The sequence below is a fragment of the Aureococcus anophagefferens genome, assembly GCF_000186865.1.
Source record: "Aureococcus anophagefferens unplaced genomic scaffold AURANscaffold_2, whole genome shotgun sequence".
NCBI lineage: Eukaryota > Pelagophyceae > Pelagomonadales > Pelagomonadaceae > Aureococcus > Aureococcus anophagefferens.
In genome coordinates, this window is record NW_008705562.1 from 1,168,096 (window position 1) to 1,192,652 (window position 24,557).

General features: G+C 67.6%; 2 protein-coding genes across 2 annotated transcripts; both read left to right on the forward strand.

The window, feature by feature from the left end:
- Nucleotides 1-885: 885 nt before the first annotated feature.
- AURANDRAFT_19572 (hypothetical protein) lies at nucleotides 886-1,791 on the forward strand (the record flags this gene model as incomplete). The annotated part of the gene is made up of 1 exon (XM_009034763.1): nucleotides 886-1,791. The coding sequence occupies one exon, from the start codon at nucleotides 886-888 to the stop codon at nucleotides 1,789-1,791; it is 906 nt and encodes a 301-aa protein (XP_009033011.1).
- Nucleotides 1,792-3,925: 2,134 nt separating this feature from the next.
- On the forward strand, nucleotides 3,926-24,416 carry AURANDRAFT_70682 (hypothetical protein; the record flags this gene model as incomplete). The annotated part of the gene is made up of 8 exons (XM_009034764.1): nucleotides 3,926-4,525; nucleotides 4,731-5,572; nucleotides 6,630-7,892; nucleotides 7,953-8,550; nucleotides 11,046-15,101; nucleotides 15,302-20,539; nucleotides 20,740-24,230; nucleotides 24,272-24,416. The coding sequence occupies 8 exons, from the start codon at nucleotides 3,926-3,928 to the stop codon at nucleotides 24,414-24,416; spliced, it is 16,233 nt and encodes a 5,410-aa protein (XP_009033012.1).
- Between the last annotated feature and the right edge of the window lie 141 nt (nucleotides 24,417-24,557).

Consider the following 24,557-nt stretch of genomic DNA (forward strand, 5'->3'; position numbering starts at 1 on the left):
GCGGGGCGGGCGGCGCGCGCGTCGACGTCGCCGGCTTCCTCCGCGGGGCCCTCGTCGCCTGCCCGGCCCTCTCGCGGGGGTCGAACGAGACGCGCTGCGAAAAGTCGCACCTCTACGCGTGGGACGCCGGGCGACGGCGGAGCGCGGGCGCCGACACCTGCGCCGACTTCGCGGCGTTCTGGACGCACCCGAGCCGCCTGCTCCTCGTGAACGAGCGCTACGACGACTCCATCTGGCTCCTCTTCGCCATGCTCGGCGCGGGCCCCCCTCCGCCGCCGCCGAGGAAGAACGTCCGCGCCGACGCCGCCTACGACGCGCCCGTGACGCTCGCCGCGGAGCGGGACGTCGCCGCGCTCATCGCCGAGACCTGCATGCCGGACATCTACGTCGCCGCGCGCGGGGCCTTCGAGCGCGCGCTCCGCGTCGCGCGCGCCGCGTGCCCGGACGCGCGCGCCGCGTGCGACGCGCCCGCGCGCTCGGCCGCGGCGCGCCGGCTCTGGAGGCCGCTCGCCGGCGGCGGCGACGCATGGTCGTAACGCCCCGGGGCTGCGCGAGGGTCGGAGGCCGTGTGCAGACGGCGGGCTATGTCCAGGGATTCGCAGCAAGAAAGATGACCGTTTCTTCGCGCGGGAGAAGAGGCGGTCGAGGGCCGGGGACGTGTCCGCGGGGTGTTCGCGTCGCACAGTTGATTTCCAGCGACGTCGCCGAGGACATCCGCGAGGACGAGGCCATGATGAAGATCAACGTCGCGGAATCGCGCGCGGTAAACGTGGCATCTTGAAGACTTCAATGAAGTGAAGCGCCGAGCGCTCGATCCGTCTCTCCGAGGCCATCAACAACACCGTCAGCAGCGCCGCCGTGCTCTCGACAGCCATCACCAACAGCATGAAGCTCGTGCTCCTGGCCCTCGTCGCGTCGTTCGGGAGCGGCTCCGCATTGAAGCCCGTCAGTCGCCGCGCCCTCGGCGCCGGCGTCGCGTCCGGCGTCGCCGGCCTCGCGGCGCCCAAGGTCGCCGTCGGCGCCGGCGCGACGACGGTCTTCGTCGCCGGCGCCACGGGCCAGACGGGCCGGCGCGTGCTCGAGCGCTTGGTGGCGCGCAGCGACGTCGCGCCGAGCGCCGGCGTGCGCAACGTCGACAAGGCGAAGAAGACGCTCGGCGAGGCGTCGACGGCGGTCCGCGGCGCGATGGTGCAGCAGGTGTCGGCCGTCGACGCGACGGGCGTCGACTTCAAGAAGTTGGACGTCGTCGGCGACGACGTCGCGACCATGGCCGCGGCGCTCAAGGGCTCCTCGGCGCTGGTCATCGCCACCGGCTTCGTGCCCGGCAACCCGCTGAAGATGGACAGCGCGGCGCACGCCGTCGACAACCTCGGCACCGTCGCGCTCGTCGACGCGGCCAAGGCCGCGGGCGTGAAGAAGGTCGTCCTCGTGTCGTCGATCCTCACGAACGGCCGCGCGTGGGGCCAGGAGAACTCGCCGGGCTTCCAGATCACGAACGCCTTCGGCCACGTGCTGGACGAGAAGATCGTCGCGGAGAACTACCTCCGGAAGAGCGGCCTCGACTACACGATCGTCCGCCCGGGCGGCTTGAAGGCGAAGCCGCCGACGGGCCCGCTCGTCGTCGCCAAGGAGGACACGCTCAACTCGGGCGAGGTCTCCCGGGACCTCGTCGCCGACGTCTGCGTCGCCGCCGTCTTCGACGCCAAGGCGTCCAACAAGGTCGTCGAGATCATCGAGAAGGACGGCTCCCCGCCCGCGCCCGTCGGCGGCAACATCTTCGCGGGCGTGTGAGGGCGGCGCGTCGCGGTAAGAAGCTCCCGGGTACCGTGCGGACGCCTCCGGCGGCAGGCCCAGGGCTCGGGAACCCCAGTTCGCGGCGAGCGACCTCGATTCCGCGCCGCTTCGGCCGGTCGATCGCACGTACTTCTTGTCCGACGCCTTGTCCGCCCCTCCTCAGCCTAGGCCTCAGCCTCTCCACTTGCCTCTCCTCCTTAGCGACGACCTTGAGCGAGAATCATCTCGATCCGAGGCGAGGCGATTCCACGCCGCTTCGGCCGATCGATCGCACGTACTTCTTGCCGTCGCCCCGCATGGCCTCACCGGCGTCGAGCCCATCGCGATCGAGATCCGGAGAGGAGGACGAACCCCAAACCATCTGGGGGTGGGATTCGCCGACGAAGGAGGCGGCGGAACTCGACCTCGATGCGTCGCTACCGCATCTGCGGCAGGTCGTGCTCGGCGTGGACGCGCCCGTGCGGAACCGCGTGATCCTCTTCGAAGACGGCGCGACGATAGAGGTGAAGTTCCACGGGCGCGACTCCGCCGGGGGGTTGTCGGCGCCGCTTCCCTTCGCGGACTGCGACGAGGCGCTCTTCGCGGTCGACCACGCGATGTCCATGAAATTCAACCACGTCTTTCGGAGGGTCGAGCTCGTCTCCCCGTACTTCGCCGCCGCCGAACTGCAGCTCAATCCGCCCGTGCTCCTCCTGCCGCGAGGCTGGCGCCGCGGGTCGCGGCGCGCCGACGCCTACGAGATCGCGCACGCGGCTTCGTCGCGCGAGTTCACGCGGATCGTCACGGGCGCGGTGCCGCCGCGCCGCGGGTCCTCGCCGTCCTTCGGAGACTGCTTCCCCAACGTCGCGGCCGCCGCGCGGAACAACGCGTCCAAGCATCCTCGCCTCGCGGTCGTCTACGACAACGGCAGCGGCGTCCTCGAGCTCACCGCGCGGGGCCCGGATACGGCGCGCGAGGTCGTCGCGACGCACCCGCGCCGCGGCTTCGAGTCCCTCGACGAGCTCTTCGCCGCGGCCGAGTCGCTCTGGCCCCGCGCGCTCGCCGAGGCCGAGCGGGGCGCCGCGCGCGCCCTCGCGAGCGAGGCCGAGCAGGACCCGTCGCCCGCGGCCGCGCGCTCCGAGCCGAGCCCCCCGAAGCGCTCCGAGCCGAGCCCCCCGGAGCGCGCCGAGCCGAGCCCCGCGAAGCGCGCGGGCCTCGGCCTCCTCGTGCGGGCCGCCAAGGCCGGCGAGGCCAAGGCCCTCCAGCGCCGCGCCGACCGCCGCAAGTCCAAGCAGCTCAAGGACATCACGAACTCCCAGTGATCGGCGCCGGGCTAAGCTTCTCTTTACCCGGTGATCGCGGTCTCGCTCAGTAGATCCCGCCGGGGCCGGGGCCGCCGAAGTCGAAGCCCGTCGGGTTCACGCCGCCGAGCTCGCCGACGCGCGCCGGCAGGAAGATGAAGAAGAAGTAGAAGCACCACGACGCCCAGAAGGCGGAGAAGATCGGCCGGTTCTGCACGCCCGACTTCTTCGAGTAGTCGACCTTCTCGCCGAGCTCGATCTCGCGGATCTCCTGGACGCCGAAGCCGTTGGGGTCGTTGAAGTAGAAATCCGTCGCGCGCTGCGCCTCGAGGCGCGTGCGGCCCGTCGTCTCCATGAGCTCGTTGACCTTCTCCTCGTAGACCTGCGGAGCGCGTCGCGCGAGTCGCGCGCGCGGAACGAAATTTCGCGCGAGCGCGCGCGATGCAGGCGCGACGACCGAGGCAAACGACGCGGTGGAGCGCACCTCGGGCCGGAAGACGCGGATGCCCGTCGGCAGCGGGCCGTAGCGGAAGAGCGTGTCCCAGATGCTGCCGTCGTCGTCGTCGAAGATGGCGCGCGTCGCCGTTACTTTTTGCGTGGTTTTCCGCGGCGCGACGAAGCAGCAGCTGGTCGTCAACAGAGCGGCTGCAGCCGTGAGGCGGAGGAGAGCGCCTGCCATTGCTCAAGTTCTAGATCCGCGGCCTCGTGCGGTGCTCGATCAGGGCTCGCTAAAAACCTTGCCGCAAAAATGCCGCAATTCTCTACCGCCACCGACGTCGTCTGTGGCAGAAGACGCAACACCTTCAAGCTGCGCAGGCTGAAAAGCGCAAGACACCTTTCGACGCTGCGCGATGGCTGCGAAGCCTCCGCCGCCCTACGCCGTCATCATCACAGCTTTGGGCTTCGTCGCGGCCGCCGCCGTCGTGCAGCAAGCGCGGCGACGCAAGGAGCGCAAGCGCCAGCGGCGGCGGCAGCGCAAGGCGAAGGAGCTCGCGCTGTCCCAGGAGGGCATCTCGAGCCGGGGCCTGCGCCTGAACCAGCCGCCGCTGCCCTACATCGGCGGCCTCATCGCGGGCTTCGAGCATCCCTACGACCGCGCGACCGGCGAGGGCGTCGTGCTCCTCGCCGTCGCGGAGAACAAGCTCGCGTGGCGCACACTGAAACCCAAGGTCGAGGCGTGTCTACGCAACTTGCCGGACTGGGTCGCGAACTACGGCCCCATGGAGGGCCAGGACGCGCTGCGGGCGCCGCTCGCGGCGTTCCTGTCGGCGCGCGTCGTGAAAACGCGCGTCGACGCGGCGCACCTGTCGTGCGCGACGGGCGTCGGCGCGGCGCTGAACAACCTCTTCTTCGCCATCTGCGAGGCCGGCGACGCCGTGCTGATCCCCGCGCCCTACTACAGCGCCTTCGACAGCGACCTCCGCGCCGTCTGCGACCTCAGGCGCGCGCCCGTCTGTGTGCAAATCAAATCTTCAACCCGACTTCAATGTGCGCGTATTCGAATGTTTTGACACGAGCACTTCCGCCGTGCTTCGAGAACTCGCTGAGAGCAATCGATTCGTCCAAAAATCAGCCGAATCGACTTCGATTTGACCGAGCTAGAGAATTCTGAAGTTTGGCCCCGACGTCCCAGCTCACTGGTTGATTTGCACACAGGTGCCCGTGCGCCTCGACCGCGAGAAGGGCTACGCGCTCACGCGGGCCGCGCTCGACGCGGCCTATCACGCCGCCGGCGGCAAGGCCAAGGCGCTGCTGCTGACGAACCCGCACAACCCGACGGGCCGGGCGCTGTCGCGGAAGGAGCTCGAGCTCGCCGTCGACTGGTGCGACCGCCGGCGGCTCCACCTCGTCTCCGACGAGATCTACGCCCTCTCGGCCGTGGGCGACGCCGACGGCTTCCTGAGCCTCGGCGAGCTCACGGGCGGCGACCTGGGCCCGCGGCGCCACGTGCTCTGGGGGCTGTCGAAGGACTTTGGGATGTCGGGCCTCCGCTTCGGCGTCACGTGGACGAAGAACGAGAAGCTCCTGTCGGCGCTCGCGACGGCGGCGGTCTTCACCTGCGTCCCCGGGCCCTGCCAGGCCATGGTCGCGGCGCTGCTGTCGGACGAGGCGTTCGTCGACGCGTACCTCGCGGAGAACGCGCGCGCGCTCGCGGCGTCGCGCGACGCCTGCGCGGCCGTGCTCGACCGCCTCCGCCTGCCCTACCTGCGGCCGCGCTACGGCATGTTCCTCTGGTGCGACTTCTCCAGTCTGCTGCCGCTCATCATCGGCGACGGCAAGCGGCGCGCGTACTCGCGGGCCGCGCTCTTCGAGGCCGAGGCCGCGCTCTACGACGCGCTCCTGAACGAGCTCCGCGTCGTCCTCACGCCGGGCGCCTCGCAGCACGCGCCGGAGCCGGGCTTCTTCCGCATCTGCTTCGCCTTCGTCGAGCGGGACGTCCTCCTCGTCGCGCTCGCCAAGTTCGAGGCCTGGGTCGGCCGGAAGCGCGGCGAGGACGAGTAAGTTTTTACCCTACTCGTACCACACGTCGATGTCGCCGTAGCGCGCGAGTCCACCGCTGAAATTGTAAAGTTGGAGGATGTTGACAGTGTGCATCCGACCAGTAAACAAGGCAGCTGGCTGCCCATTGACCGAGACATGAGCAGTACACGCGCCATCACTATCGTAGGAATATGACGCATCGATGGTGTACATTTCTCCGACTCGAATATTCCTGGCCAGCGCGGCGGACGTATTTATGCCTTGCATGTCTTTCATGAGCCATCGGAGGTCCAACTCGCCAGTCGGCTCCCCATCGTCATCGGTGACATGGCTGAAATACGAGCCAGACCCTGTGTCTGCAGGCGAGTCACCTGGGCTGTGACGAGCAAGAATTGCGTAACCTGCTGCGCCATTATCTTCCAAGCTATCGAGAGCCACTTGCATCCTCAAGCGCGTGATTCGCTCACTACTTCCGGAAAATAGGCAGTAGAAGCCCATGTGAATACCCGATCCATCTCGTTCGAGCTCGAGCCGAGGCGGCGTGCCAGCTGTGCCGAAGCGATAATGCGGCAGTAATGAATCAGGCATCGTCCAACGTGCGAGTCCGTCGGTCCAAGTCTCGCGGAAATGGTGCCAATCGCTCGTCGCCAGCGCTTCGAAGCACGCCCTGGTGAATTTCTCAGCGACATTTCGGCGGCGCGCCGCGGCGAAGACGACCCGCGGCTGGGCTTCGAGGAGCGGCTTTGAGACGAGCGCGAGGCCCGCGATCGCCTTGGCCGGCAGGAAACTCACAACGCTGTCCGCAAGGTCCGTGTGCGACCAGAGCGAGAGGAGGAGTTTCGAGGAGTGGCGTATGGATTTCGTCGGCGCGTCCGAGGGCTGGTCGGCCTCAGCCATGCTGTTAATGCTGATCCGCGCCTCGGCCAAAGCTGCTGGGGATGTTGACGGTCAAGGACGCGCTATGGGCTGCTTAGATTGCTACATGTTCGCACGCATGGACCGCGATCGATAGCACATGCGCTGGCTCCTACTATTGTACACAACACACGCGTGGAACGCGAGCTTCTGGCCCAGCACCGACACAGACTACGACCTCTCCTCCTGCTTCGACGCCAGCGCCCGCGACGGCGCGTCCTCGCTGGCGTCGCTGCGCGTCGAGCACGCGGCCGTCGACGGCGCGCGGCTCCGCGTCGCGCTCGTCGCCGACGGCGCGGCCGCCTGCGCGTCCTACCTGCGCGTCGTCGCGAACGCGTCCGGCGGCGAAGTCGCGCCCGTCGCCGTCGCGCCGCGGCCCGCGGGCCGCTACGCCGCGACGGCGCTCCTGCGGCCGGGCGTCTGGCAGCTTCGAGCCTTCGTGGAATGGACGGGCTTCGCGGCGGACCTCTCGTGGCAGGCCGCGCGGACCGAGGGCGCGTGCGTCCCAAAGTACCTGCAGAAGGACGCGCTCGCGGAGCCCCTGGTCATGACCGTGCCGCCCTACGCGACGCCGGCGGCGAGTCCCTGCGGCGAGCGCGCCGTCGGCGGCTACGTCGCCGAAACCTGGGCGCCGCTCGGCTGCGTCCTGCCGTCGGAGCCCGGCGTTCGCTGGCTCCTCGTCGCCGGCGACAGCACGCTGCAGGAGCTCGCGGTCTTGTTCGTCGCCTTCCTCCACGCGGAGACGACCCTCGCCTGCGTGCGCCGGGCGCTGGGCGACGGCGACTGGGTCGCCGTCGCGACGTGCCCGCTCGGCGGAGGCGCGACGTTCGACGCGCTCCTGGACCTGAACTTCTCCGCGGAGAGCCTGCGGTGCCCGCGGGGCCACGACCGCTGGCGCGACTTCGACGCGACGGTCCGCGGGTACCGCGTCTCCTTCGTCTGGGCCGGCGGCCTGGAGCCCTGCCGGGACCACGACGGCGCGGCGAGCCTGCTGGGCGCGGACCGGCGCGCGCGCCTCGCGGCGCTCCGCGGCGCGCCCGACGCGGTGCTCTTCAACAGCGGACTGCACGACGCGGCGCGCGCGCCGACGCGCGGCGCGCGGCGCTTCGACCGGGGCGCGTACGCGGACCGCCTCCGCGCGGCCTGGGCGGTCCTGCGAGAGTTCGCGGCGCCGAACGCGACGCTGATCTGGCGCGAGACGTCGCCGCAGTACAAGCGCTTCGAGTGCGAGGGCAGCGGCGGCAACCCGGGCGTGAAGGTCATGAACGCCGCGGCCGCGCCCGTCGCGCGGCGCGTCGGCGCGGCCGTGCTCCCGGCCCACGCGCTCCGCTACCTGCGGCCCCAGGACGGCGACGGCCACCACTGCCGCGACGGGCCCTCCTGCGCGGCGCAGCTCCGGTTCCTCGTCGCGCTGCTAGGGAGGTAAGGCGACTGGCGCCCGGCACCTTGACTGCAAGGAGCCGTACGGATTCATTCGGCGAGCCGCGTCGCAGCAATGACTGCAATGGGCCCGGAGATCCCGGACCTCGAGCCGTTCCGCGGCAACGGCAAGGTGGTCTACCTCAAGCCGAAGTCGAACCCGCACGCCGAGCAGATCCGCGCCATCATCGCGGCGAGCGCCATGCCGCCCGGCGCCGAGTACACGACGGTCCTGACGGTGCAGCACGACCTCGTCGTCGTCGAGGTGCGGTCCGCGCCCTGCCGCGGCAACGGCTGGCACGACAGCGTCAAGGACCTCGTGAAGGAGCCGCCGGTCGTCGAATTGTACCCCGAGGCGCTCGTCTGGTCGCGGATCAACTGGAAGCCGACGGTCGGCATCCTCGTGGCGCAGAACGCGCGCGACGCGGCGCGGACCGCGGAGCTGACGGCAATCCAGGCGTCGGCCTACGCGCGGCAGATGCGCCTCGAGGACCCCGGGTGCACGCACTGCTGCATTCTCGGAGGGCTCGAGGCGTCGCGGATCCGCATCGTCGAGCTCTGGATGAACGAAAAGTTCTTCCAGGACCACGAGAAGTCGCAGTGGCACGACGAGGCCGAGCAGAAGGTCGTGCCCCTCGTGGCGGACATGACCTGCGACAGCGTGCGCGGCATGCAATACGAGTGTCCTCAGGCGGAGCCTAAGAACAAAACTTAGATCGCAGCTCGAGGACGTGGATCTCCGGCGCGCGATACGTGGCGTGGAGGTCGCCGTCGGGCACCGGGGCGGCGTCGACGCCCGCGGCGTCGAGGAGCGCGAAGAAGGGCCGGCAGTCCATGCACCGCTGCTCGTAGACGAAGTAGGCCGCGGCGCCGCGCGCGAGCAGGGCCGCGAGCGTGCGGCAGAGCGGCTCGAAGAGGACGTCGCAGCCGGGCAGGAGGCAGTCCGCTACGAGGACGACGTCCGCCGACACGTCCGCGGGCTCGCCCCAGCGCAGCGGCGCCGCGGCGACGCGGTCGGCCAAACCGTTGCGTCGCACGTTCGCCTCGATCAAGGGCAGGCACTGGTCCAGGTCCGTCAGGAGCACCTCGGAGGCCCCGAGGCGCGCCGCGACGAGGCCGCCGAAGCCCGTGCCGCTGCCGAGCTCGACCACGCGCCGGCCCGCGACCTTCGCCGGGTGCGTTTCGAGGTACCGCGCGAGGACGACGGCGCCGTCCCAGACCGAGCTGCCCGTGCCCGCGTCGCGGTACTCGATGGCGCAGCTCACGGCCTCGCCGTTCTCCAGCGCGAAATCGAAGGCCCGCACGCCCAGGTCCACCTGCTCGCGGAACCCCGGCGTCCAGCCCCGCCTCAGGGGCTGCCGCCGCGGCTTCGCGTGACCGTCGTCCTCGAAGAGGTCGCCGGCGACGCGGCCGAGGAAGCCGTCGTACGACTCCGACTCCGAGTCCTCCAGAGTCACGTCCGCGTCCGGGTCGGCGGCGAGCTCCAGGCACGCGGCGTGGACGGCCCGGGACGTTGGCGCGCCGGCCTCGCGCAGCGCCGCGTCCGCGGCCTCGTAGATCGCGACCGCCGGGTCGCCCTGCGTGTCCTCGAGGAGCCGCGCCACGGCGCCCGCGCGCGCGAGGGCCGCGGCGCCGTCCTCGTCGAGGTCCGCCGCGATCAACGCCGCGGCCGCGCGCGCGACCTTGGCTAAAAAACGGTCGCGCGACAGGTCGCCGTTGCTCGCGTCCGCGGCGTCGTCGTCGTCGAGCCGCGCGGGCGCCCAGAGGCAGTTCGCGCCGTTGACCCAGTTGCAGTTCACGCTCAGCGCGTCCGTGACGTTCTCGACGTCGTGGTACCAGCCGCTGGGCACGAAGATCGCCGATCCCGGGGGCTGGAGCACCTCGACGGGCGCCGCGCGGCCGCGTCGCGGGAAGTCGGCGGTCGACGGTCCGAAGGCGTCGGCGACGTCCCCGCCGAAGGCGTCCCAGAGCAGGGGCGTCTCCTCCGCCGGCAGGAAGCGCCAGCGCTTCCAGCCGAAGACGTTGACGCTCCAGCTGAAGCTGTTGATGACGTCGCAGTGCAGGCGCGTGCTCGTGCCCGCCGCGCCGAGGTAGCAAAAGTGGAAGTCGACGTCGCCCTCCCCGGAGAGCCAGTCGTCGTCGAAGAGGTCCGGCACGGGCGCCATGGCGCCCAGGCCGTCGAGCCGGAAGTGCCAGTCCTTCAGGTACGCGCCGCCCTCGCGAAACGCCGCCGCGAAGTCGCGGAACGGCAGCTCGCCGCGCGCCTCGCCGCGGCGCACGGGCACGGGCATGTCGCCGAATCGCTCGGCGAGCGCCGCCACGTCGACGCCGCCGTCCGCGCCCGCGAACGCCGCGAAGCCCCAGGTCCCGTCGACGACGTCCTCGACGACCACGGGCTCGTTGGCGTACATGTAGTCGCGGCGGAACGCGCCGCGGCCGAGCGACGGCACGCGCGGTATGGCGCGCTGTGTGCGCGTCGGCAGCGCGTCCTCCGCGGCGTAGAGCGCGAGCGCGGCGCGCACGTCGACGTCGAGCAGCGCCACCTCCTCGTGCGGCCGCAGGTAGCCGTCGCCGCGCGCCACGATGGCCTCCCTGACGAGGCGCAGCGTCGCGACGCGGTAGGACACGCGCGTCGCCTTGACGTGCTGCCGCAAGGAACGGAGGTCGTCCATCATATTACAGGAATTACCGTGTCTTTGCAAACCGCGCGTTGCGGCGCTGATCGATGCGCAAAGCCATCGCAAAAGGCACTCTGGCAGAAACCTCGAGCACTCGGACGCGGAGACGTAGCCGTCGCCGTCGCCGTCGAAGAGCGCGTGGATCGCGGCGACCTTGGCGTCGAGGCACGCCTCGTCGCAGAGCAGGTAGAGCGCGCAGAGAGGGATGTTGCTGCGAATGCATCATCAGCTCCGAATCCAATCTTTATCGTTTCGTGAAGCAGCCCCGGCAGCTAGCAACGCCTAAGGTGGTGCGGCCCCGCGGTCGTTGTCGGAGCGGCGAAAGCAGCCGCCCCGGCGTCGCGCCCCGCGCCGTCGGGCTTCCGGCGCAGCGGAGGACGCCGCGGCCCGAGCTGTCGTTGGCTCGGTAGCGGCGCCCCCGCTCGACGCGCGCGCGCCTGCCCGGCGCCCGCGTTTTGACGCCATGCCCATGCCCAAGGCGTCGTTGAAGGAGCGGCCGCTGCCCGAGTGGCTGCTCAAGCTCGACGCGAAGAAGAAGGGGGCGAAGAAGAAGTCGAAGGCGACGGCGTCGAAGAAGGTGAGCGTCGAGGAGAAGTTCCGCGTCGACGCGTCGAACGTCCGGACGTCGTGGAAGGGCCCCAAGGCCATGGAGGAGGAGGAGGACCGGCGCGCCCGGCGGCGGGAGAACGCCATGGAGCCGCCGCCGAAGACTTACCCCTTCGAGATCCGCCCGACGGACGTCTTCGCGGACTCGCCCGTCGCGCAGTTCGCGCTCACGCACGGCACGCGGAAGAAGTTCCTCCCGGCGGACGAGCAGGACGTGCTGCCCGAGGACTATCCGGAGGCGGCGGTCGAGGAGCCGCCGCAGCCCGTGATCGAGGGCCCCAAGGACGAGGACGACATCTCGAAGCTGCTGCACAGCTCCATGTTCCTGCGCCTCGACGAGTCGCGGCTGCCCATCGAGACCTTCGACTCGCTCGAGTTCGAGGAGAAGGACAAGCTCCCGGAGGAGTGGCTCGCGACCGGTCTAACGACGGAGACGGGCGACGTGCTGGGCTTCGCGGCCTACTTCGTCGCGGGCGGCAAGGACGAGGCGACGTGGCGGTGGCGCAAGTGCAAGGTCCTGGGCTACGTCGAGGAGTCGAAGCAGTACAAGGTCCAGATGGGCCAGAAGATCAAGCTCGTGTCCCGCCTGAATTTGCGGTTCCAGGCCGAGGACGAGAAGGCGTGGTTCCGGCGCCGCGACTGCGCGCACGCCGCGCGCGAGGCCGTGAAGCAGCAGCTCCGGCTCGACTACTTCGTCGCGGAGCAGCCGGCGACGGCCGTGCGCGCCATCCAGCAGTCGACGCTGCGGGGCATCCACGGCAAGATCAACGACGGCCTGCCCGTGGGGCCGGGCCGGATGACGTTCCCGGAGCCGGGCACGCCCGGCGGCGCGCTGCTCCGCGCTTTGACGGCGGACGTCATCCAGGCCTACGCGCGCGCCATGAAGCGCGCCATCGTGCGCCAGCGCTACCGCAACGACCCGGCCTTCACCGACGAGTACGACTCGCTGAAGCTGCCCGACGGCGCCGTCGCGCCGCCGCCCGTCGCGCCGCGCAAGGCCAAGGTGCCCCTGCCGCCGCACCCCTACGCCGAGCGGCGCCTCGTCGTCGCCGCGTCCCACTTCTCCGCGTCCCAGGAGGTGCTCGACACCTTCGTGTGGCTCCGGGCGACGTGGGAGAACGTCATCGCGAAGCAGCGGTTCATGCTCGTGCCGGACCCGCGGCACGCGCTCGACCGCGCGGCGGAGAAGGCCAAGGGCTGGACGTCGTCGTCGGCGTCGTCGCCCCTGAAGCGCGCCGCGCCGCCGTCCCTCGAGTCGGCGCTCACGGGCGGCGACATGGCCAAGGACACGCGGCCGGGCGGGCTGCCCTTCGCTTTACCGTGCGCGATGGAGGAGTTCGCGGCCGCGCAGGAGCGCCACTGCCGCGACTTCGCGGCGACGCTGCGCAACGACTGGCGCACGGCCTTCGCGGAGCAGATCGTCGACAACATCCAGGACGTCTTCGACTTCTTCCAGTCCAACGCGGCGGTCTTCGAGGCCGGGCCGCTCCGGCGGCTGCTGACGCACTTCGAGCTCCGCATGACGAACCAGCTGCGGGAGGTGCTCCTGAACTCGCTCGACGACTGGGTCGGCTTCATCCGCCGCTTCACGGCCCAGGCCGCCGACGACGCGGCCCTCGAGGTGCCGAAACTCGACTCGCTCGAGGGCGCGTCGACGCCGCCGCTGTTTCGGGTCATGCTCCAGGTGTCGTTCCCGGAGACGGAGCGCACGTCGGCGCCGCGGATCCCCCGGGTGACCATCGAGCCGTCCCACGAGGAGATGGAGGAGGCGCTGCTGGCGCGCGTGGACCAGCCCGTGGCCGCGATCCGGGAACTGTCCTGCGTCGACGCGGACCTCATGTCGCTGCTGCACCTGCCCGAGCGGCGCCTACTGGACGTGGGCTGCGGCAACGCGCTCGTCGCCGACGTCGACGCGCGTTTGGATGGCGCCCGCGCGGAGATCCGGCGCCTGCTCGACGGCGCGCTCAAGGCGCCGCAGGCCTTGGCCGCGAAATACGGCGAGTTCGCGTGGATCTCGGCCGTGGAGACGACGTCCCACGTGCGCTCCTTCGTGCGGAGGGACCCGCCGCCGAGCCGCGCCGAGTACGTGGAAGAAGTCAAACGCTTCCACGACGCGGCCATCGCCGTCGAGAACTTGAGCGAGAACGACGAGCGGTTCACGCTGTGTTCCGTCGACACGACGGCCGCCAAGGCCGCGCTGGCGAACAAGGCGCGGGAGGTGCGCATGGCCCTACTCCAGCACGTCATCCACGACGCGCGCGTCGAGAACGAGCAGACCATCGCGCGCTACGAGGAGATTTTGGCGAGGTTAGCCGAGCACCCGGCGAACGAGGCCGAGCTCGCGGCTTTGAAGGAGTTCATCGCCAATTCTAGGATTGAAGTTCTCCAGATGGTCGACAAGGTCGAGGAGATGCACGCGCGCATCGCGACCTTCGACGAGTACTGCATCCCGTTGTCCAAGGAGGACACGTTCCTCGCGTGGTCGACGATGGAGTACCCGAAGCGCGTCGCGGACGCGTCCAACGAGACGGAGATGCGCATCGAGATGGACAAGGTGCGCATGATGGACAAATTGGCCATCGAGAAGAACCAGTTCGACGAGATGCTCCAGCAGTTCGAGGTCGACGTGCGCCGCGCGAAGCAGTACAGCGACTACGCGTCGGAGCAGTCCTACGTCGAGGAGATCAACGGCCTCCAGGACGCCATCACCGAAGCCAAAAACAAGGCCAAGGACTTCAACGCGCGCGAGCAGGTTTTTGGGTTTCCGCCGACGGAGTACGCGGAGCTCGACGCGATCGAGTTGGAGCTGAACCCGTACTGGGACCTGTGGAACATGATCTCCGACTTCCACACGAACCTGCACGAGTGGCTCCACGGCACGTTCCTCGATCTCGACGGCGCCAAGATCCAGCGCGAGGTCGAGATCTGGTGGAAGCAGTCCTACAAGCTCAAGGGCCAGCTGGAAGAGACGACGCCCGGCGCCGCGGACTGCGCGGGCAAGTTGCGCGAGGAGACGTCCAAGTTCCGGGAGAACCTGCCGCTCATCCAGGCCCTGGCGTCGCCGGCGCTCAAGGAGCGCCACTGGTCCAACCTGTCGGACAAGATCGGCCAGAAGATCACGCCGTACGACGACCACGGCGTCGAGCTCACGCTGCACTCGCTCCTCGAGATGAACGTCGGCTCCTACATCGAGGAGATCCAGGAGGTCTGCGTCGCCGCCGAGAAGGAGTACGGTTTAGAACGAGGGTTGCAGGCCATGAAGGACGAGTGGAGTTTGGTGCAGTTCGACGTGAAGGCGTACAAGGAGACGGGCACGTCCATCGTCGGCGGCATCGACGAGATCATCGCTTTGCTCGACGACCATTTGGTAAAAACCCAGACCATGTGCGGGTCCATGTTCATCAAGGCCATCGAGGAGGACGCCAAGGCCTGGGAGAGCCAGCTCAAGTACGCGCAGGCGTTGATCGACGAGTGGATCGCGTGCCAGCGGGTCTGGATGTACCTCGAGCCCATCTTCGGCTCCGAGGACATCATGCGCCAGCTGCCCACGGAGGCGCGGCGCTTCAACGACGTCGACAAGCTCTGGCGCGCGACGATGAAGGCCACGGAGGAGGACCCCGTCTTCATCGCGCAGGCGGACCCCGCGAAGAAGCTCAAGCGCAAGTTCATCGAGGCCAACGAGAAGCTCGACAAGATCCAGAAGGGGCTGTCGGACTACCTCGAGATGAAGCGCCTCTTCTTCCCGCGCTTCTTCTTCCTCGCGGACGAGCAGATGCTGGAAATTCTGTCGCAGACCAAGGAGCCGCGCGCGGTGCAGCCCCACCTCGGCAAGGCCTTCGAGGGCCTGAACCAGGTCAAATTCGAGAAGGATTTGAAGATCACGCAGATGATCTCCGGCGAGGGCGAGCGCGTGGACCTCAACTCGCCCGTGGATCCCAGGGCAGGACAAGAGAGCGAAATTCCAAACTTCAAAGCCTCATATCTCGGCCGTTTTCCACTCGTTTTGGCTGATTTTTGGACGAGCGATCATCTCTTGGAACGGTCTCGAAGCGTAGATGCTTTTTCCGGAACGCGCGCGCGCGGAACACTCACGTTGAAGCGACGTTGAATCACCCTTGTGCTGCCCAGGTGGATCCGGAGTCGACGGCGAACAAGGGCAACGTCGAGCGCTGGCTGCTGGAGCTGGAGAACCTCCAGTGGGAGAGCGTGCGCCGCCAGGTCGAGCTCAGCCTCGAGGAGTACCCGACCATGGAGCGCACGGCCTGGACGCTCAACTGGCCCGCGCAGGCCGTCATCGCGACCAGCGCGATCTTCTGGACGTCCGACGTCAACAAGACCATCGAGACGGGCGGCTACGCGGCGCTCAACGAGTACGTCCTGGAGCTGAACAAGGGCCTCACGGCCATCGTCATGCTCGTGCGCGGCCAGCTCAGCAAGCTCCAGCGGAAGACGCTCTCCGCGCTCGTCGTCATGGACGTCCACTCGCGCGACACGTGCGTGTCCATGGCCACGGCCCAGGTCGACAAGGTCAGCGACTTCAACTGGCAGAGCCAGCTGCGCTACTACTGGGAGCCGTCCTGGAAGGACGGCCAGGCCGTCAAGAAGGGCCAGAAGACGGCCGTCGCGCGCATCGTCAACGCGCGGTGCCTCTACGGCTACGAGTACCTGGGCAACTCCATGCGCCTCGTCATCACGCCGCTCACGGACCGCTGCTACCGCACGATGATCTCGGCCATCGACCTGCTCTACGGCGGCGCGCCCGAGGGGCCCGCGGGCACGGGCAAGACGGAGACGGTCAAGGACCTGTCCAAGGCCATGGCCATCCAGTGCGTCGTCTTCAACTGCTCGGATGGGTTGGACTACAAGGCCATGGCCAAGTTCTTCAAGGGTCTGGCGGGCTGCGGCTCCTGGTGCTGCTTCGACGAGTTCAACCGCATCAACGTCGAGGTGCTCTCCGTCATCGCGCAGCAGATCCTGACGATCAACAAGGGCAAGGCCGCGGGCGTCGAGAAGTTCCAGTTCGAGGGCACGTTCATGAAGCTGAACCCGAACGCGAACCCCTTCATCACGATGAACCCGGGCTACGCGGGCCGCGCGGAGCTCCCGGACAACCTGAAGGCGCTCTTCCGGCCCTGCGCGATGATGGTCCCGGACTACGCGCTCATCGGCGAGATCCGCCTCTATTCTTTTGGCTTCGAGGACGCGCGGCGCAACGCGCAGAAGCTCGTGCGGACCCTCCAGCTGTGCTCGGAGCAGCTGTCGTCCCAGAAGCACTACGACTACGGCATGCGCGCGGTCAACTCCATCCTCGTCGCCGCGGGCAATCTACGCTTAAAGGTCGGCGACGACCCGGCCTGGGACGAGTCGAAGATCGTGCTGCGGTCCGTCATGGACGTGAACCTGCCCAAGTTCACCGTCGAGGACCTGCCGCTGTTCCGCGGCATCACGTCGGACCTGTTCCCGGGCGTGGAGCTGCCCACGGCGGACCACGGCGCGCTCATCCCGACGATCGACGAGATCTGCTGGAGCGGCGCCGTCGTCGCGCCGGGCCGCGAGTACAAGCTCGAGCCGCTGGGCTCGTTCACGCTCAAGATCGTCCAGCTCTACGAGATGGTGCTCGTGCGCCACGGCGTCATGATCGTCGGCCAGACGCTGTCGGGCAAGACGTCGGCGATCCACACGCTCGCGTCGGCGATGACGAAGTGCGCGGAGCGCGGCGAGCCCTTCGAGAAGGTGAACATCCACACGATGAATCCCAAGTCCATCAAGAGCGGCCAGCTCTACGGCAACTTCGACGAGAACACGCACGAGTGGAGCGACGGCATCCTGGCCGTCATCTTCCGCAACTGCGCCATGGACACGGGCAAGGACCGCATGTGGGTCATGTTCGACGGCCCCGTCGACGCGGTCTGGATCGAGAACATGAACACGGTGCTCGACGACAACAAGAAATTGTGTTTGATGTCCGGCGAGATCATCAAGATGACGGACCGCATGACCATGATGTTCGAGGCCGAGGACCTCGAGCAGGCGTCGCCCGCGACGGTGTCGCGCGTGGGCATGATCTTCTGCGAGACGCGGAATTTGGGGTGGAAGCCCTTCCTGTCCGTGTGGACGGAGACGCTCGAGGAGCCCTGGGCGGCCCACGCCGAGCTCTTCGGCGAGCTCTACGAGTGGCTCTTCCCGCCCATGACCTACTTCGTGGACAAGTTCTGCGCGGTGCCGACGCCGATCACGCTCATCGAGCTCATGCGCGCGTCGCTGCGGCTGCTGGACTGCTTCATGGCCGACGCGGCCGTCGCCGGCATCGGCAACGACGTGCCCCGGTCCGTGGAGGGCCTCTTTATTCTGGCCATCGTCTGGTCCGTGGGCGCGTGCGTCGACTTCGAGGGCCGGAAGAAGTTCGACGCGTTCCTGCGGATCCTGCTCTCGGGCGACGCGAAGGACATCGAGGGCTCCGACGAGTACGTCGACTTCAAGAACAAGACGCCGGCCTACGACGACGAGGTGAAGCGCGCGTCGAACCTGGCGCCGCCGGCGGAGGGCGGCTCCGTGCACGACTTCAAGTTCCACTGCAAGACGGGCACGTGGGCGTCGTGGGTCGAGCCGGGGAGCCGCTTCTCGATCCCCAAGGACGCGGAGTTCAATTCGGTGGTTGTGCCCACGGTGGACACGGTGCGCCACGAGTGGCTCATCGAGCAGCTTCTGGTCCAGGGCTTCCACGTGCTGACGACGGGCGACACGGGCACGGGCAAGTCCGTGTCCGTCAAGAACCACCGGCTCCTCTCCGGCGAGGACGACAGGTACACGAACATCATCCTCAACTTCAGCGCCCAGACGTCGGCGAACCAGACCCAGGACATCATCGACTCGAAATTGGACAAGCGGCGCAAGGGCGTGCTGGGCCCGCCGCTCGGGAAGACGTGCTTCATCTTCGTCGACGACCTCAACATGCCCGCGAAGGAGGAGTTCGGCGCGCAGCCCCCCATCGAGATCCTGCGCCAGTGGATGGACCACGCGGGCTGGTACAACCGGGAGGAGAACTCGTTCCGCCAGCTCATCGACATCCAGTTCATCGCGGCCATGGGCCCGCCCGGCGGCGGCCGCACGCAGATCACGCAGCGCTACGTGCGCCACTTCAACATGATCAACTTCGTGCCCTTCAACCAGGAGTCGCTGACGCGCGTCTTCCTGACCATCTTGGACTGGTCCCTGGGCTCCTACAACAACGCGGTCAAGTCGCTGTCGGGCGCGGTCGTCGACGCGACGATCTCGATCTACGAGGCCATCGCGTCGGGCCTGTTGCCGACGCCCATGAAGAGCCACTACACCTTCAACCTGCGCGACCTGTCCAAGGTCTTCCAGGGCCTGTCCCAGGGCCACCCGGACGTCATCGACGGCAAGGAGGCCTTTGTGAGTTTGTGGTGCCACGAGTGCATGCGCGTCTTCCACGACCGCCTCATCAACGACGGCGACCGCGCCTGGTTCGTCAAGGAGCTCGGCAAGGGCGTCTCCGACACCTTCGCCCTCGACTACGCGGCCAAGGTCCTCGTGCCGGGCCTGCCGCTCATGTTCGGGAGCTACCTGGACCACACGTCGATGCCGGACAAGCGCAAGTACCGCAAGGTCGTCGAGGAGGCGACGCTCCACGAGTCCATGCAGTATTTCCTGCTCGACTACAACCAGAACTCGGGCAAGCGCATGTCGCTCGTGCTCTTCCTCAACGCCATGGAGCACATCTCGCGCATCGCGCGCATCATCAACCAGCCCTACGGCAACGCGCTGCTCATGGGCGTCGGCGGCAGCGGCCGCAAGTCGCTGACGACGCTCGCCGTCTACATCTGCGACTACGAGATGATCCAGATCGAGATCTCGAAGTCCTACGGCCGCACGGAGTGGGTCGAGGACCTCAAGAAGATCTTCGTCAAGGCGGGCGCGGAGGGCGGCGACGGCCGGCCGACGGTGTTCCTCTTCGACGACACGCAGATCGTCTACGAGAGCTTCCTCGAGGACGTGAACCTCGTGCTCAACACGGGCGAGGTGCCGAACCTCTTCGTGCAGGAGGACCTCGCGGCGATCAACGACCAGATCGGCAAGAACGCGAACGCGGCGGGCGTCAACACGGGCGTCATGGCCGAGATGTACAAGTACTTCATCTCGCGCTGCCGCGCGAACCTCCACGTGGTCCTCACCATGTCGCCCATCGGCGACGCGTTCCGCCGGAGGCTCCGCATGTTCCCGGCGCTCGTGAACTGCTGCACGATCGACTGGTTCACGGCCTGGCCCGAGGAGGCCCTGCGGAGCGTCGCCGAGTTCTTCCTGGGCTCGGAGAAGATGGACGACGAGGTGCGCGCGGGCGTCGTCAACATCTGCGTCGACATGCAGGAGCGCGTCTCGACGATGTCGTCGAAGTTCCTCCAGGAGATGGGCCGCCACTACTACGTCACCCCGACGTCCTACCTCGAGCTCATCAACACCTTCAAGAAGCTGCTCGAGGTCCAGCGCGAGGACGTCATGGAGCGCAAGGTCCGCTACGACAACGGCCTCGAGAAGATCCTGAGCACGGAGGCGCAGGTCGACGGCATGCAGCGCGACCTCGTGGCCCTGCAGCCCAAGCTCAAGCAGGCGACCATCGACACGGACGCCCTCCTCGAGAAGATCGCCGTCGACACCAAGGAGGCGAACAAGGTCGAGGCCGTCGTCTCCACGGAGCGGAAGCTCTGCAACGACCAGGCGGCCGAGGCCGCGGGCATCGCCGAGTCGTGCCAGGCCGACCTGGACAAGGCCATGCCCGCCCTCGAGGGCGCCATCGCGGCCCTGAAATCGCTGTCCAAGGGCGACATCGTCGAGATCAAGGCCATGAAGAAGCCGCCGGACGCCGTGAAGCTCGTCATGGAGGCCGTGTGCCTCATGATGGCCGTCAAGCCCGACAAGATCAAGGACCCCAACGGCGGCAACAAGAAGATCGACGACTACTGGGGCCCGGCCCAGAAGAACCTCCTCGGCGACCCGCGGTTCCTCCAGCACCTCATGGAGTACGACCGCGACAACATGGCGCCCGCGATGGTCGAGAAGGTCATCACCTACACGACCAAGGAGCAGTTCCAGGTCGACGTCGTCAAGAAGGCGTCCATCGCCGCCGCGGGCCTCTGCCGCTGGGTCAGCGCCATGATGATCTACGACAAGGTCGCCAAGGACGTCGGCCCGAAGAAGAAGGCGCTCAAGGAGGCCGAGCAGTCGCTGAAGTCGGCCAAGGAGGCGCTGGAGGAGAAGGAGGCGACGCTCGCCGAGGTCCAGAAGAAGCTCCAGACGCTCCAGGACCAGCTCGACGCCGCGAACAAGAAGAAGGGCGACCTGCAGACGCAGGTCACGGACGGGGCAGCACAAGAGAGCGACATTCCCAACTTCAAAGGCTCATATCTCGGCCGGTTTCCACTCGTTTCGGCTGATTTTTGGACGAGCGATCATCTCTCGGAACGGTCTCGAAGCGTGGATGTTTTCCTCGTGACGCGCGCGCGCGGCACACTCACGTTGAAGCGACGTTGCATCACCCTTGTGCTGCCCAGGTCACGGACTGCGCGACGAAGCTCGAGCGCGCGGAGCAGCTCATCAAGGGCCTCGGCGGCGAGAAGGTGCGCTGGAACGAGCTGTCCGAGGAGCTCGCGGGCAAGTACGAGAACGTCACGGGCGACATCCTGCTGTCGAGCGGCGTCATCGCGTACCTCGGCGCGTTCGTCGTCCAGTACCGCGACGACGCGCTGAGCCAGTGGAAGCTCCTGCTCGACAAGTTCAAGATCCCCTTCACGGACGGCTTCACGCTGCGGTCGACGCTCGGCGACGAGGTCGCGATCCGGTCCTGGGTCATCAACAAGCTGCCGAACGACGAGTTCTCCATCGAGAACGCGATCATGCTCGAGCGGTCCAACCGGTGGCCCCTCATGATCGACCCCCAGGGCCAGGCGAACAAGTGGGTCAAGAAGACCTACGCGGAGAATTTGAAGGTCGTCAAGCTGAACCAGGCGACCTTCGCGCGGACCATCGAGAACGCGATCCCGTTCGGGAACCCCGTGCTCGTCGAGAACGTCGGCGAGGTCCTGGACCCCGTGCTCGAGCCCGTGCTCCTCAAGCAGATCATCAAGCAGGGCGGCGTCAACTCGCTGCGCTTCGGCGACAGCACCATCGAGTACGACGAGCGCTTCCGCATGTTCATCACCACGAAGATGCGGAACCCGCACTACCCGCCCGAGCTCTGCGTCAAGGTGAACCTGCTCAACTTCATGGCGACGACGGAGGGCCTGGAGGACCAGATGCTCGGCCTCGCCGTCGCCTGCGAGGAGGCGGAGCTCGAGGCGCAGCGCGAGCAATTGGTCATGGAGGACGCGGAGAACAAGCGGCAGCTCAAGGAGATCGAGGACAAGATCCTCTATCTGCTCAAGACCGCCGAGGGCAACATCCTCGACGACGAGAACCTCATCGATACGCTCAAGGAGTCGAAGATCAAATCGAAGAAGATCGAGGAGAAGGTCCGCGACGCCGCGCGGACGTCGGAGATCATCGCGAAGACGCGCCGCGGCTACAAGCCGCTCGCGTTCCACGCGTCGCAGCTCTTCTTCTGCATCGCGGACCTGTCGATCATCGACCCCATGTACCAGTACTCCATGGAGTGGTACCAGGCCCTGTTCCGCGACGCCATGGGCAAGGCCGCGTTCTCGACGGATCTCGAGGAGCGGCTCGCGTCGCTCAAGGACACGTTCACGTACATTCTGTACCAGAACGTGTGCCGGTCCCTCTTCGAGAAGGACAAGCTCCTCTTCTCCTTTTTGCTGACGGTGAAGATCATGTCGGGCCAGAGCAAGCTCGACCCGACGCACCTGCGCTTCTTCCTCGCGGGGAACACGTCCATGGAGCGCGAGCGGTCCATCCCGGAGACGGACTGGCTCGCGGACAAGTCCTGGGGCGACGTGCTCGCCATCGGCAAGCTCGAGGGCTTCGAGGGCTTCGTGGACAAGTTCGTCGACAATTTGGACATGTGGAAGACGGTCTACGAGTCGAAGCAGCCCATGGAGGACCTCGTGCTCCTCGTCGGCGACTCGCGGCACCTCGTCGACGAGGACGGCGGCGAGAAGCCCGCGGAGGAGGGCGAGGAGGCCCGCGAGGCCGACGGCCTGTCGGCCTTCCAGCAGCTCTGCGCTTTGCGCGCCATCCGGCCCGACGCCGTCGTGCCCCAGGTCCAGTCCTTCGTGCGCGAGGAGATGGGCGCGCGGTTCATCGAGGTGCCGCAGTTCGATCTGAACGGCTGCTTCGCGGACTCGCGGTGCAACACGCCCCTGCTCTTCGTGTTGACGCCCGGCGCGGACCCCATGAGCGCGTTGTACAAGCTCGCGGAGGAGAAGGGCTTCATGGGCAAGCGGCTCCACGCGATCTCGCTCGGCCAGGGCCAGGGCGACATCGCGTACGCGGCCATCTCGGAAGCGCAGGACAAGGGCACCTGGGTCTGCCTCCAGAACTGCCACCTCTGCATCTCCTGGATGCCCACGCTCGAGCGGCTCTGCGAGGAGCTGAGCCCGGACCGCATCAACGACCAGTTCCGGCTCTGGCTCACGTCCGAGCCGTCGACGGCGTTCCCCGCGTACATTCTGCAGAACGGCATCAAGATGACCATCGAGCCGCCCAAGGGCATGCGCGCGAACCTGATCGGCTCCTACACGACGCTCATCACGACGGACTTCGTCGAGGGCGTCAAGCGGAGCGCGGAGTTCAAGAAGCTGCTCTTCGGCCTGTGCTTCTTCCACGCGGTCGTCCGCGAGCGCCGCAAGTTCGGGCCGTTGGGCTGGAACATCCAGTACGTCTTCAGCGGCTCGGACCTCAAGATCTCCATGGACCAGCTGCGCATCTTCCTGGACAACGTCGAGAGCGACGAGGAGGTGCCCTACGCGGCGCTCCGGTACCTCACGGGCGAGTGCAACTACGGCGGCCGCGTCACGGACGACAAGGACCGGCGCTGCCTCGCGAACATGCTCACGGACTTTTATTCGGAGGACATCCAGAACCCGAGCTACACCTTCTCGCCCAGCGGCCGCTACTACGCGCCGCCCGACGGCGACCTGGCGTCGTACACGGAGTACATCAAGGGCCTGCCCTACACGGAGGGGCCCGAGCTCTTCGGGCTCCACGACAACGCGAACATCACCTGCGCCCTCGGCGAGACGAACCTGTTGCTGTCGACGGTGCTCTCGTTGCAGCCGCGGAGCTCGGGCGGCGCGGGCAAGTCGTGGGACGACGAGCTCGCGGAGGTGTCGAGCGACATCGAGGCGCGCCTGCCCAAGCTCTACGACATCGAGCGCGCGCTGATCGACTTCCCCGTGCTCTACGAGGAGTCGATGAACACGGTGCTCACGCAGGAGCTGCTCCGCTTCAACAAGCTGAGCGACCTCATCAAGCGGCTCCTCAAGGAGGTGCAGCGCGCGATCAAGGGCCTCGTCGTCATGAGCGGCGAGCTCGAGTCCATGGGCAACGCCATGGTCAACGGCAAGGTGCCGGGCATCTGGGCCGCGGCCGCGTACCCGTCGCGGAAGCCCCTCGGCTCCTGGGTCGCGGACCTGCTCCTGCGCCTCCAGTTCCTCCAGGACTGGGTCGACGCGCGCGCCGCGCCGAACACGTTCTGGATCTCCGGCTTCTTCTTCACGCAGGCCTTCATCACGGGCACGCTCCAGAACTACGCGCGCAAGTACCAGCTGCCCATCGACACCGTCGCCTTCGACTTTGCCATCCTCACGCCGGAGAAGGAGGTCGAGGCCAAGGCGACGAAGGCGCCCGACGGCTCCATCTGCCACGGCCTCTTCCTCGAGGGCGCGCGCTGGGACGTCAACGGCCACGTCATCGCCGAGAGCCGGCCGCGCGAGCTCTACACCGTCGTGCCCATGTTCCACATGATGCCGCGCGTCAAGGGCGACATCCCGCCCATCAAGGGCCGGCCCGAGCTCTACACGGGCTCCATCGGCGGCGAGGCCCACATGTACCAGTGCCCGATCTACAAGCGCGTGCCCAGCGTCCGAGCGTTTCGCGCCCCCGAGAAACCGTCACCGAGTTGCATCGTAGGGAATCGACGCGCAACGGCACGCTGTCAACGACGGGCCACTCGACGAACTTCGTCATGTTCATCAGGGTGCCCATGGCGAGCCATCACACGCAGCAGCACTGGATCAAGCGCGGCGTCGCGATGCTCACGGGCCTCGACGACTAGGACCTGCGCCGCTTCGCATAGTGGCGCGCTGAGTAAAGCGCAGTGTGCGTGGGATAAGTAGGCTTGCGGGGTTTCTCTCGCCCTACCGAAGTATTGGGCACAGCGTTCCTTGGCGAACGCCGTGCTCGCGCGCAGTGACGG